Genomic DNA, 14722 nt, shown 5'->3' on the forward strand with positions numbered 1-14722 from the left:
TGAATAAAAATACTGGGGGAGGACCCAGGCTGGGCAGCTCTCTAGCCCTCTCCCTGCAACCTAAACTCAGCCGGGCCCAGCTCATCACTCCTTGGTGCCTCTGGTGCCCGTCTCCATGCCCCTCCATGAGCAGAGCAGTGGGCTCAGCAATTAGGGAGCCACAGGCAAGGGTCTGAAGACTTGATGTCAAGCACACAGCAACAGGGCGGGAGAGTTCTGACTGCCTCTCCTGCCAAAGTTTCACAGCTGCTTTCCTTCCTCACCCTTGTGCAAAGTTCCCTAGAGGGTGCCCAGGCCAGAGCTGCAAGTTCTGTGAGGCCAGAGCGGGGGAGGGAAGACACACTCCGATCCTGCTGTCAGTGGCTTTTCCATCTCTCTTCAAGTGCCTCCTATAGGCTCAGACTATCAGCTTAGACCCCAAGCTCTTCTCCAGAGTGGTTTTCTTTCATCTCCCAAGTCAACCTATCGTGCCCAATGCTGGGCTCCTGACCTCTGTGGTGCCAGGGAGAACCTGGGAGATGAGTTTAGCTAGAACTAGACAAAGCCTTAATATTCGTGTATTTATTCTCAGAACATACAAACTCATCTTCTCAGAGAATAGAAAACAGAAATTTCACTCTGACTTCAAGATGGACTCAAGCCAGCTCACCCTGTCCCCACATTGACTAAAAAAATTCCCTGGGTGAGGGATGCCTAGAGTGCACAGCACCCCTTGGCACAGGGACCGTGCACATCTCTAAACAAGGCTCTCAACTTGTTTTATAATCCAAAAGGGCAAACAGCTGTCAAAGTGACAGTCAGAGTCCAAGGTCCATAATCCTCAGTGCCAGATCCCCTGGGTCATCTAGGGCAACGACAGTGCTGCAGATCACGCAGTCAAGTCTGTGCCGAAGAAGTCCCAGCCTGGCAGCCAGGTTTTTGTTCAGTCTGGGAGGCAATGCCAACTGGCTGCCCCTGTAACTGGCAAGAGCTGATGGCCCAATGCAATCCCAGAGCACGCCAGAGGGGCAGAGCTGGGCCACAAGCCATGGTGATCTGTTCTCTCGCCTCCCAGAGCAGTCTCCTCTCCTTTTACAGCCCACGCCAGGCCTTCAGACCTGAGGGTCTAGGCCAGGGAGTCTGAGTGTTTCCTAAGCCCCCGAAAGAGTGAGGACCTGGAAAGAGATGTGAGGGTCCTGAAGAACAGGCTCCAGAGCATGGCCTGAAACCACGGGAAGGGTGCTGTGTCAGGCGAAGATGGTCTCTTCCCGGCGCTTCTTGGTGAGGATGGTGCCTGGCTTGTGCTGGGCATCTGGGTGGTTGGCTAGCTCTGGGGGGCAGGATGACACTGGGCTCTCCAGGATGGCTTGCTTCAGCTCATAGAACACAGCAGAGTCCTCTTTGGTGAGGAAGGTGATGGCCACACCACTCTTGCCTGCTCGTCCTGTGCGGCCAATGCGGTGGATATAATCTGGGGAGGGAGACAAATGTCACTCAGTGTGCCAAACCAGACGCCCTGGCGAGCAGTGTCTGAAACCTTCACTTCTCAAGGCATCGTCCTTCCCACTGCACCTCTGAGGGCAGTAAACACAGCGGGTGCTCTCCCCACTAGCCCTGCTGACAGTGGTCATCCCACCACACTAAGACCGAGTGACCCAGCTCCATTCTCCTCCACCCTGAAGACAGCGCTATCCTAAGTGCTGGGACGACACAACCAGGCGAGCTTTTCTTCTCACCGGGACAAGCAATCCTTGGTGCAACACCCTGGCTTCAAGGGGAAACATGCAAGGAGTCTCCCTTTTCCTGGATCAAAGCTGCTTTCCCCTGCACTTACCTTCAATGTTTTTGGCCATGTCATAGTTGACAACCATAGACACATCTTGGATGTCGATACCACGACCCGCCACGTCTGTAGCCACCAAAATATCCTTGGCCCCAGCCTTGAGGTTGGATAGTGCAAACTCTCGCTGCTCCTGGCCCTTCCCACCATGCAGTGTACAAGCATTGTACTGTTGGAAGAATGGTGAGGTGATGAAAGAGCAGTGGGATCACGGAGAGACACAGAAGTTAAGAGGGAGGGGGACAGGGAGGGAGGGTTGCAGAGAGCAGCAGGGGAGAAGAAGGGGAAGGAGGCAGGAGACAGAATGAGGGCAATTGAAGGTAAGAAGAGAACAGATGAGCTGAAGAAAGGGATGGGAGAGATGGGGGACAGACAGGGCAAGGTCAAAGGTAAAGCAATCGAGTGAGATGTGGAGCAGACAGATGAGAAGTAGTGAGAGAGAATGAAGGTGAGGGATGAGGGTGGAAAGCAGGGACCAAGAAGTTTAAGGAGATTTAAGCATTGAGTGGAGAGGTCACACCCTTCCCCTCACAGTATCGGGGCAAAGAACAATGATCACTAACATCTCCCTCTTGACCACACCACCCGCTCTCCAAACATACATAAACATGAGAAACTTCAACCCACTCTATTTCACATTCTCAGATCCTGTCAGGATATATGTCTCGAAACCTCTTCCTGGCCCCAGCCCACTTAGGGGAAGACCCAAGGTAGCTGAGGCTGGCACTGCTGGAATGGACAGGGAGTCGTAGCAATTGACCCAGTCCTCATCAACCTCCCTTTCCCCCTTGACCCTGACTTGTTAAATACTAGAGAGGTTCAAGAATGGGTGATCGATGAAAGCAGGAGCCTAGGGGGCCCATGCAGTTTCAGAAAGCAACACCAAAGAGACCAGGCTTTGCTCTCCCCTGCCAGACACACCCCCATCTTCTCCAGGGATTTGGCCAAAACATCACAGCCCTTCTTCTGGTTGACAAAAATGATGATGGGTGGATCGAAGCCTTGCTCCAAGATTGCCAGCAGCTTTTTCCTGGGGAGAAGAGGAAGAGAAAAATGAGACACACACTACCTTCCACTCCAAGGGAAACGCCCAACCCTGGTCTATGAACACCAATTCCAGGATCCCCAGTGCCCATGGAATTCTGAACAAGAAAATAGCGCTCTTTGACATGGCAGAACAATCACCCTCCAGCCACCACTCACTCTAAAAAAAGCCCCTTCTCCATCCCACTGGCTCAGCTGCCCCCGTACCTCTTTTCTGACTCTGACATGAGGAAGACCTTCTGTTCCACACGTTCATGGGGCTTGCCTGCAGAGCCAATGTACACCACAGCAGGCCGCCGAAGATAGCTCCGGGCCAGACGCTCCACCGCTGGGGGCATGGTGGCCGTGAACATGACTGTCTGTGAAAACAGGAGGTTCAGCCCTGGGCCCAGGCAGACACGTTACAGATCCCACCATCAGCACAGGCGGCACAGCCCAAGCTAAAGAATCGAAAATGAGCCATGGTGCAAGTTTTGAGAGGAAATAGGGCCTCGGGAAACTGCCCTTTGCCTTCCTACTTCTTTCCTCAGTGCCTGTGCAGCAGGGTACTTTGTACCTTACGATAACAGGAAGGCCTGAGAGCCTTCGCCGGCATCTGTGGTGGACAGCAGCGTGACTTTGGAATCATTTTTCCAGAGCTCAGCTAAGAGGCCACACTGCTAGGACTGTGGGAGGATGGTACCTAGCCATGCCTCACCATTCTGGAAACATGTACTCTGGGCTTGAGGGCAAGAAGGACTCTAGAGGAGGTTTGGCAACTTGCCCAACTTTTCCCAGGCAAGGGAAGCAGCCTTACTTGGCGGTACTTATGTTTTCCTGACTCAAAGTTGGCCAACATCTTCTCAGGGTCCTCAGCCTCATCTGTGTCTGGCTTCTGGTTGCTGACAGGCATGTGCTCCAGGATCTTCTGGACGTCGGGTTCAAAGCCCATGTCAATCATCCTATCTGCCTCATCCAGAACCACGTAGGTACAGCGGCTCAGCACCAGGTAGCGGTTCTCTAGCACATCAATCAGACGTCCCGGGGTAGCGATCACTATCTGGGAGGTACAATGGAATCATATGTGGCCCCAGCAGGTACTCCTTTCTTCCTCCTGTGAACTATCCACCCACTTGGGCAACAGACCCCCCCCCCCAATGCTAAGGAACTTGGACCCCAACCTCCAGTTACATTTGGCAGTGAAAGTTCCTGAGAATTGACATGAAATCACTTGTTGCTACTTCGGACTTTTTTCAGGAATGAATGGGGTCTTTGAGTAAGGTCCAGGGGTTAGATAGAGAAGGCAAAACTGACAGGAACTTTCTTAAATGAAAGAGAGACTAAGGGATACTATGGAAGGGGTTGTATAAACGGATTCCACTAAGAAGCCTGCAGAAGACAACTCCTGCAGCAGACTTCTTGTAAAAAGCTCTCCTCCCCTACCCTAAGAAGGAGGCAACACACAAAATCAATGACGTGGTCTGGCAGAGTGATTAAGAGCGCAGCCTTCACACAGGAATCTCAGCTCTGCCTATCGCCAGCTGTGATTTTGGACAAGTTATTAACCTGAGCCTCAGTTTCATCTATAAAATGGAGATACCATTATTTATTCTCACATGGTCGTTGTGAGAATTAACGACACGTGGAGTATAATCCCCAGTGCAAAGTCCTCCATAAATAACAGTGTATATAAATAAACCAGCCCTCTTCACTTACTGTAGATCTATGGCAGAAAATAGAAACAAAGTCCCAAAACAGAGAGCCTTCCCAAATGGCAGGCCGGCTGCTGGCTAGGTGAACAAACCTCACAACCCATGCGCAGCCTGAAGCCCTGGTCTTCTCTGGAGATGCCGCCAATGACAGCCACAGTGCGGATGCCCAGTGGCTTCCCAAACTTGATGGTCTCTTCCTCAATCTGCTGAGCCAGCTCACGAGTAGGGGCCAGGATGATGGCATAAGGGCCCTGGTCTGACTCTTCGATCCTATGGTAAAGGGGCATCCAACAGTTTCATGAGCTTTGGCTCCCATCCAACCACAAACAGGAGCAAGACAGTCACTCTTAAGGGCAGCTATGGGAACGGGGAGGGTGGTGGGAAAAGAATGCAATGATTGCCCTTAAAAATCAGACTCTGGTATAGCCAAGTTCTCCAGGGAGTGGTTCCTGCCAGCAATAAAATCGTACACTTCTTTGATATTATGATCCAGTTATTCCCTAGAATGTGACCCAGACTAAAGAAGGGGGCTTCTGATTATAGACTTTAAAGAAAACCAAGCACTCATTTGCCACTTTTACCTTTCTTACCCAGTCAAACCCACTCCAACTGGTGTCAGCTGACTCACCTGTCAATTTTGGGGAGAGTGGTTATCCAGACCAGCAACGGGATGAGGAAGGCTGCTGTCTTGCCGCTGCCCGTCTCAGCTACTCCAATGATGTCACGATTCTGTAGCCCAATGGGAATTGCCTGACGCTGGATAGGTGTTGGTTCCTGCAGTGACCCAGAGAAAGTCATGGGTACAGGCAGAATTATACTACTCGGGCTACTGCTGACAGAGTGGGCACATAGTTGAGCACAAGGGGAAGACACCAAGCACAATTCACAGGAATGGGACCTGGGAAGAAACACAATCAACAGACGATACATACCCAAGAAATCAAGAGACAATGTAACCTTGGTGCCCACTGGCAGAGAAGGCACCAGTATAGGAACAAAGTATTCTGTTCTCAAATTAACTTTGTATCCCCTAAAATGGGAGAACGTGTCAGGTCTTCTGGGCCAATCTGCTCCTTCTTACCTTATAGCCACACTTATCGATGACCTCCAAGATGTGTGGGGGCAGAGAAGAGTCCTTCCAGGATCGGATGGGATTGGGGATCTTGCCACCTTTGGTGGTGATGCTGTAGTCCTCACGGAAGATCCGCCAGTCCCTGTCTGTCATCTCATCCAACTTCTTCTGGGACCAATGCCGATCGTCCCAGCGTTGCTTGGCTTCCTTCTTACGAAGTTTGCGGAGTCTTGCCCTGGAATAGGACATGAGGAATAAGTGGGGTCCATGTCCTTCAGCCCCTTTCTGTAGACTTGGCTCTGTCCAACCACCGTGGCCCTGACCACTCACTCCTCCTGCTCCTTTTCTTCAAGCGTCCGCCTCTTCTCCATTAGGTCGCCATAGAAACGCGACTGCTCTCGTTTTTGCTGCTTTAGGTCGATGCCGGCAATGAAACCTCGCCCCAACAACTGCACTTGGTGCCGTTCTTTGTACCTGGGATCAAGACAGAGGAGGAAGAAAAGGGAAGGGGCTGCTACGGCACAAGGATGGAAGGGCAAATAACCAACATGTAGTGGTTCCCCTTCCAGCCACAGTCTTTCCTCACCCAGAGGGCTGGCTGACTACTATACCAGTTCACCCATCTCCCCATCCCGGCGTATCGTGCTTCTATCTCTGTAGTCACTGGTTCTCTCTGGTTCCTAAACTGCCTAGTTTAAAAGACCCAGCACTTAGGCCCAAGCCACTCACAAGGGGTTGTAGTCAATGGATGTGTCCTCAGAGGCATCCCACTCAAAGACAAACTTGCGGTCATTGAGATGCCTTGTTCGGCGCCGCTTCTTGATGCCACCCAGGTAACGCTCCTGCCCAGGGACAGAACACAAAGCCTATCAAGGGGGAGGCCCAGATCTCACATGCAGAGATTAGAATGGCCAGATCTCACCCGTGTGTACGGAGGGGGACCGTGAGGACAGCCGAGGCCTGCACCTTAATGGCATGCAGTTCCTTGCTCTTATCCTTCTCCTCCCGGATCTTCTGCCGCCCCTCCTCGTCCTCATTTCCATTTGTCTCCCGCTCCATCCTCTCCCTGCGTTCCCGCCGCTCCCGCTCCTGAGGGTCTTCTGCAGACCAAAGAGAGCAGAGCTGCAGACGAACTCAATGGAAGAAAAGAGAGGACATGGAGGAAATCCAGACAACAGATACCAGGTGAGTAGAAAGAATAAAAAGAAAAAAGGAGAGGGGCAGATTTAGGATAGGGAAATGGAGACCTAACAGATAATTTTCTCATACACTTGCCCCACCCTTCCCTCTTCCAAATTCAGAGCAAACAGGTTTCAGCTCTCCTGAATGACAGTACAATCCCATCCCACAGTTGTGTGTCCTTGCCCCCCCCCCCATCTAGGGGCTACACAGGGTAAGTAAACGAACCCAACATTTTCCTGCCCAAGTCTTGGAACTGTTTCCTTTTCTTCCTCTCTTCTTCAAGCATCCTCTGCCGCTCTTCCACCTCCTGTTGCCGTCGCTTTAGGGCTTCAGCCTCTCGTTCTGCTTTGGAGAGGAACTTCGGCTACAAAATAGATTGCAACTGTATTCAAAAGTTCTGGGAGGAGGGTATAAATCACATCACAGATGAGGAGATGGCAAGGGGCCCACAAATAATTGCTCAGGCAATAAACCTGTTAAGGAAAACACAAATAGACCTAGGACCCTGTTATGGGCTAAACTGTGTTCCCCTCAAAATTCAGATGTTGAAGCCCTAACTCCCAGTATCTCAGAATGTGACTGTATTTGGAGAAAAAGCCTTTAAAGAGGTGACTGAGGTAAAATGAGACTCTATGGGTGGGCCCTAAACCAATGTGACTGTGTCCTTATAAGAAGAGAAAATGGGGACACACAGAGACACCAGGGGCACATGCACACAGAGGGAAGATCTATGAAGACAGAAAAGACATCCATCTATAAGCCAAGAAGAGAAGACTCAGAAGAAACCACCTCACTTGATCTCGGTCTTCTAGCCTCCAGAACTGTGAGAAAAATTAATTTCTGTTTCTTACATCACTCCGTCTGTGGTGTTCTGTTATAGCAGCCCTAGCCAACCAGTACAGCCCCTCAAGCTCTTACCTTAGCCTCAGCTTCTTCCTCAGCCTTTTTCTTGGCCAGAAGTTCCTCCAGGGATAATGGCTGGGCCTGAAGATAAAACACAGGACTTCAGTCCATAGAGGCTATCTCCCTTTGAAGAACAACAAAATTAGGCTTAAACTGAAGAGGAAGATGAGGAAAAAAAAATCCTTCCTCTTTTTACCTTAGGCTTCTTATCACCATGTTCATCCTCGTCATCTTTCTTAGAGTCTCTGTCTTTCCGAGACTTAAAATCTTTTCCTCGGCCAGGAGATAAACTTGAAAGCAAAGGAAGAAAATTCCTTATCAGTCTTCTTCTAGCCCCTGGATGAGGTTCAGACTGAGCCCCCAAAGGGAGGATGGACGTTTCCCCACGACTCTACAAGACTGGCCCATGGTCATCCAACATGTCCTGAAGCTCCCTTTGCAGGCCTGGTCACTCCACCTTCTCTGAAACCTAATGACGGCCCTATCTTGGCCCCATTCTACCTGAATCTCCTTTTCTGAGACTAATCTCTCCTGGGAAGTGGGTCTTCAATACTGATATCAAATATATTTCCTCCAAATATTACTCAACTATAAAAAAGAATGAAGTATTACCATTTTCAGGAACATGGATAAACCCAGAGATTATCATACTGAGTGAAGTAAGTCAAACAAAGAAAAATATATGGTATCACTTATATGTGGAATCTAAAAAATAACACAAATGAACTTACTTACAAAACAGAAACAGACTCACAGATATAGAAAACAAACTTATGGTTATAAATAAGGAGTTTGGGATTAACAGATACACACCACTACATATAGAATAGGTAACAACGAGGATTTACTGTGTAGCAGAGAGCTATATTCAAAATCTTATAATAGCCTATAATGGAAAAGAATCTGGAAAAAAAATACATATAACTGAATCACTCTGCTGTATACCTGAAACTAACACAATATTGTACATCAACTATGCTTCAATTAAAAAAAAAATCCTCCAAATAGCATATACATTTCAGAAGAAAAAAAATCTGCATTATTTTATAATACACAGTGAATTTAGCTGACATGGCCACCCACACCCCCCTTCCCAGGTATTACTATATATGTCCCCTCATTTCGCCTTCCTACCAGTCCCAGCAATCTTTTCCCCACACCTGCTATAAGCTTAACCCACGAGAACTCTCAAACAACCCCACTGTATCTATTACGAGAATTCTATCCTTTGGCCTGAATCCTAAGCTACACACTCAGGGCCTAAAAAAAAACTTTGCATAGAGAGTTTCCAGAACAAAGAAATCAAGATACTAGGACATTAAGCTATCTCAACAAATATATGTCGTACATTCTGAGTAGAAAACTGAATGGTCTGATGGAGCTAAAGGGATGTTTTGTAGACTGGCAACCTTTATCAGACTAGTTTCAACTTTTTTTCCTTTACTTTTTGTGGGGAGGTGATTAGGTTTATTTATTTATTTATTCTTAGAAGAGGTACTGGGGATTGAACCCAGGACCTCATGCATGCTAAGCATGCGCTCTGCCACTGAGCTATACCCTCCCTCCCTCAAACTAATTTCTAAATTCTAAGAACAAGTTGACCTTCAGGGGGCTGTGACATCACTAACCGATTATACTTTCTAAAGCGCCTTCTAGAAGACAGCCCTGCAGTAACTGCCAACAGGGTTCATTATGGAAAATTTACTTTGCCACGAAGCTGACCCAGCAGAGATGCAGAGAGGAAGAGATGGGAGCGCTGCCCTAAAGCTCATTCCCACTCCCTCAGGTACCTGGATCGCTTCCGGTCCTTGTCCCGTCTGTGCCCATCCTTATCCCGATCCCGGTCCTTCTTATTCCGATCACGTTCTTTATCTCGTTCTCGCTCTTTGTGCCGGCGTTCTCTGAAAACAGGACATTTAAGGAATCACTTGTTTCATCCCAATAACATGGAAAATAATTCCATTTTAACTTATTTCTGCTGCCTTATTTACCTCTCATTTAATTCTTCTACAAACCTGTTTCTAGATTTTTGTATAACATAAGGATGGACAGTAAAATTGGTTTATCTCCTCGAAAAAAAAAATTACTTGATACTTTCTGAGTACCTGGCTTCACTGCAACCCTAAGAAGGTTCCAATGCGCTTTTCTCCCCAAAGTAATATCTTACAAATTGGAAAATGTTGCTTCCCGGGGAAGTTATGAGGGAATTCTACGAAGGTCTTACAGCTCAGAGTTGTACTGCTAAGTATTAATGGCAATCACAGGTCATAAACCACATGAACAGATAAATTCTCTTTTTCAATCATCTTCCCTTCATCTGGACCTTCATCTTACAAGTTCCCTCTTTTTTTTTTTTTTTTTTTTTTTGTTTAATGAGGGGGAGATAATTAGGTTTATTTATTTATTTATATTTGGAGGAGGTACTGGGGATTGAACCCAGGAACTCATGCATGCTAAGCATGTGCTCTACCACTTGAGCTATCCCCTCCTCCCCTTATAAGTTCCCCTTAACCTTTAAGAGCTACTGGGTCACTAGGTGTAGAGAAATGTATGAAAGACTAATGTTCTAATAGTGGAGGCATCAGAGGAACCAAGAATGAAGAAGTTCGAAATGTACACTCCCTTCCCATGTAACTGTAACAAACATAGAAAGTCACTTTACCTTTCTGTAGACTTGGAGCGGGAACGGGAGCGAGAACGGCTGCCTCCTCGACGCCTGTCCCTGGAACGATGCCGTTTCCTATCTTTAGATGGGGAAGACTTCCGGTCCCGGTCTCTATCCCGTTCTCTGTCAGGAGTCCGAGATCGCTTCCTTTCCTCCTTGGAAGGTGATGCATCACGGTCCTTCTTATCAGCCAGCTCTCCTGCCATCTGTCATGGGAAAAAGAAGTATTTATTATGTACTAGGTACTGCTCTAAAGGATTTACATGTAATTTACTTAATCTCAAAACAACCCTCTGAGGTAGCTATGCTGGTATGTCTGCTTTACAGATGAACAAACTGAAGCTCCGGTAACTTGCCTACAGACGTGCGGGTGTTAAGTGTCAGAGTTTCAGGCAGTCCGGCTCCAGAGACCCATTCTTATTCATTAATACTATACTGTCTCTCTGGGATTCTTCTTTTGTATATATTCATTTCTAAAAGTATACAATGAGTCAATGAGTACACCTTATTTTTATAATTAGACTGCAAGAGTATGAAAAAAATGTTAGTGAATGATAGTGTACTAGCTATCTCTAAAAACATCCTGTAGTGTTTATCTTAGGAGTCTATTAGGTCTGCCAATCCACCAGCATCAGTCAACACATACACATCTAAGGGAGGAAAGTTCTCTTGAGCTCATAAAGAAAACTCAAAAGAGAAAAACAAAGTGTAACTTTGACATTTGAATTTATAATCAGCACCCTAAGGAAAATCTAAATTCAAATAGAGAAACAAACTCCTTTTACTCAGATTAAATGAAATGTGCTTCTAACTGGTGAAGGGTACACAGGACCTCCATGCACTCTGTTTATGCAACTTCCTGTGAGTCTATAATTATTTTAGAATTAAAAAAGAAAAAAAGGAGGGGGGAAGAGAAGGAGGGAGGAGAAGTGTACCAAAACCTAGAGGTCACACATATTTTGACTGACATTTCCTACTGTGATTTTCGTAGCCTTGATCATTACCCAGTCTCATAAAAAGTTTGGGCAGGAATCTGTTCTGTCCCCATCCTGCCTGGGGGAGACACTGAACACCATGCCACAAGTCAACTGTCCTTCAGACTACAAAATATACTTCAACCAGGAGCTGAAATGACAGCAAGTATGAATCTGCCTCTATACCACCATCACCATTATCATCCCTAAACCTCAGGATCTACTTCTTAGATCTTATTTTATCTTCTCTATATAGAACCCTGGACATCATCATCTTTTCAAGAAATATTCAGTGAGTACCTCATAGGTGCCGGACACTGTTCTAGTATGAGAGATACAGGAGTAAACAAACAAAGTCTCTGGCCTCATAATGCTTAAATTCCAGTGGAGTAGCCAACAGTGAGGCAGAAAGATAAGGGAATTTCAAACAGTAATGAGCGCTAATAAGGAGACTAAAACAGGTTGATGTGACAGGCGGCGGTATGAACAAGAGATAGATGGCTCTGGGAAGAATTTTTTAGATGACATGTGAGCTGAGACTTGAATGATGGGAAAGAATGCCTGTAAAAATCAGGGAAAAGAACTTATTTGGTAAAAGGGACAGCAAGTGCTAAGGCACTGGGGCAAGAACTAGCTTAGCATGTCTGACAATTAAAGAGAGACTTGTGTGGCTCAGTGGCAGTGACCCAGGGGGAAGAGTGATTCAAGATGAGTTCAGGGAGGTAGGCAGAAGTCAGATCATGGAAATGTGTTTTAGGCCAGGATAAAGGAACATGGATTTTAATCTAACTGCAGTGGGAACCTTAGAAAGGTGTTAAGCAGGAAGTGGTGTGATCCTATAAATTTTCAAAGAATTACTTTGGTGATGTGAAGGAAATCCACAGTAGGGAGGCAGGAGTGGAAGCAGAATGACTAAAAATGCTATTATGGTGGTCTAGCCAAGAGCTGACAGTGGCTTGCTCTAGGAAAGTGGCAATGGCGGTGGAAAGATATATAGCTTCAGGGTATATTTTGAAGGCAGAGTTGACAAGACTTACTGATAAAAAGAGGACACAAAGATAGTTCCTTAATTTATGGTTTGATCAACCTAAATAGTTCTTGGTGCCATTCATAGCCAGAGAAGACTGAGGAAGGGAAAGATTTAGGAAGAAATCAAATGTTTCATTTTGGCCATGTTGAATGCTAAGATGTCAGTAAGAAAACGAAGTGGAGAGTCCAAGAAGATCGTTTAAAATGTAATTCTGGAACCCAGGAGAGAGTCTGAAGACAAAAACTTGAGTTATCAATGTACAGATAGCTTTTAAAGTCATGGGACATTAAATGATATTACTTAAGTAGCCATTATAGTTAAAGAAGAAAATCAAAGAGGACCCAGGATTGAGCTCTGGAACACTATAATACTTAGAGGTCAGGCACAGGAGGAGCCAGATTTAAAAACTGGAAAGAAACAACAGCCAGTGAGAAAGAAGGAAAAAATAGTAAAGTATGACATCACAGAAGCAAAAAATGTGTTTCAAGGAGAGAGTGGTTATCTGTGTCAAGTGGAGAAAGACTAGGAGTCACAGGAGTGACCCTTGCATTTGGAAAAACGGAAATGGTTGGTGACCTTGACAGCTGTTACAATGGAATAGAGAGAGTGGAAGCCTGAGGGGAGTAAGTTTAGAAGAGAATGATAAGTGAGAATAGGAAGACAGCAAATACAGGCAACTTTTATTATAGGTTCTAGTTATCACAGGGGGCAGATAACTAGGCCTGGCCGGGCCACTGCTTCCCAGCAGCCTCCCTTGCAAAGCTCCAGATCTGTGAGTTCCTCAGTTCTCATAGGGCAGGGGCAGAGTCTTTTTTTCATTCAATGAAGTTTGTACTTATCAAGCATCCACTTTATGCAAGGCATCAAGCTTGGTGCTGTGTCCATTACAAAAGCAAATCAAGATCCTGTCCATTGGAAGCTTAGAGAACAACAGAGGGTATGAAACACATACCAAGATGAAAATTCAGATGAATTATACCAGGAATTGAAAGAAGAACTTTCCTTTCTTTGGAAAAGGAAATTTGGAAAGAGCTGTAGAGGAAGTGACTCTTGAACATTTAAGTATAGGTAGAATTTGAAGATGTGTAATTGAAGGTGCCGGAAAGAAAGCATTCCTGGCAAAAGAAATAACACGGGAGGCGCAGAGGCGGGAAAGCATGACTGGTTCTGGGAGAAAAGCCAGAGTTCCAGTTTGCCTGGTGCAAGGGCCACTTGAAACATGAAGGACTAAGGTCGGACTTAGGGTATCACAGGTACTGTGCCCATGGGCAAAGGTCTGGCAGGGAACATTGTCCAAGGTTCTGCCCTGTGCCCCCAGGAGCCAACACTACCCCTGGGGCCCGCGCCCCTTCGCTCCAGCCCGCCAGAGCTTTCCAAGCTCGTGCCCCTTCCCTGAGGCATTCTTCCCCGCCTCGTCCTGGAGGCAGGGGCCACCGCCGTGCCCTCACTCTTGCCCTCTCTGCAAGCTAGTAGGAACCGCTTCCACCGTCCGGGGCTCACCACTCTTGAGTCCGAACCGCCCAACGCGGCCTCAACGTCGCCGAGCAGTCGCCATCTTTCCCGTTTCCTGGTCGCCGGGCTGCTCCCCCGGCCGCGCGGCAAGCTGGGAAGGCGAGTTCCTGGTGCTGGGTGGCGAAGGCTGACAAAAGGGGCCGAAGAACTGCCAATCCCAGAATGCACGGCGCGAGCGTCGGTCCCGGGCCGCGGGGGCCGCTGGGCAATGTGGTTCGCCAAACATTTGAGTCTGCAAGAGGAAGAGTTTTTCGTGGGTCGGTTCTCCTCAAAAGGCGTTTCTCTCCATGGGTGCAATCCTCCTAGATAATGCTGGCCTTCCTAGAAACTGAAGTTAACGACTATCATGGCCTACTGCTTACAACGGAGTAATTTAAGGCCTTCCTTAGATATCAATAGCACGTATTATAACTTGCAACTACAGTAACATTTTACCATTTGTGGAAAAGCGATTCTACAAAAAAAAAAAAAAAGTCTGTGAGATAGATTATTAGCCCCATTTTACAGGTGGACAAACTAAAAGTTAAGTTACAGGAGCAGCCTAGTATTTCTCAATGAGAATGGGACAGTTCACTGTGCGAGACGATCCCAGGTTTAGGAAGACATTTTAACAAACCTGTCCACCCCACCCCCTCGCCCCGCCCAGCAACACCCTAGTTACTGTGACAACTCGAAATGAGCCCACACAATGGATTCCAAAGTCCTCCCGGAAAGATAGTATCTCCTGGGCTATGGCACCTGGTTTTCTCAACATTACAGGTAGGACCTAGCTTCCTCACTGTTTGGCTCTTTAGAATCTGGCCAGTTATTGGGCTGCTTTTATACTTTTT

General features: G+C 47.1%; 1 protein-coding gene across 1 annotated transcript; it reads right to left on the reverse strand.

Annotated features, from left to right (window-relative positions):
• Nucleotides 1-544: 544 nt before the first annotated feature.
• DDX23 (DEAD-box helicase 23) lies at nt 545-14031 on the reverse strand. Its single transcript, XM_006177673.3, has 17 exons — nt 13881-14031; nt 10374-10582; nt 9502-9612; nt 7908-8001; nt 7727-7792; nt 7034-7172; nt 6593-6726; nt 6356-6468; nt 5957-6100; nt 5636-5861; nt 5183-5328; nt 4647-4824; nt 3660-3902; nt 3071-3222; nt 2741-2849; nt 1814-1988; nt 545-1450 (listed from the first exon to the last, which is right to left on the reverse strand). The coding sequence occupies exons 2-17, from the start codon at nt 10580-10582 to the stop codon at nt 1227-1229; spliced, it is 2463 nt and encodes an 820-aa protein (XP_006177735.1). The 5' UTR covers nt 13881-14031; the 3' UTR covers nt 545-1226.
• Between the last annotated feature and the right edge of the window lie 691 nt (nt 14032-14722).

This window comes from Camelus ferus, chromosome 12 (genome assembly GCF_009834535.1).
Source record: "Camelus ferus isolate YT-003-E chromosome 12, BCGSAC_Cfer_1.0, whole genome shotgun sequence".
Lineage (NCBI taxonomy): Eukaryota > Metazoa > Chordata > Mammalia > Artiodactyla > Camelidae > Camelus > Camelus ferus.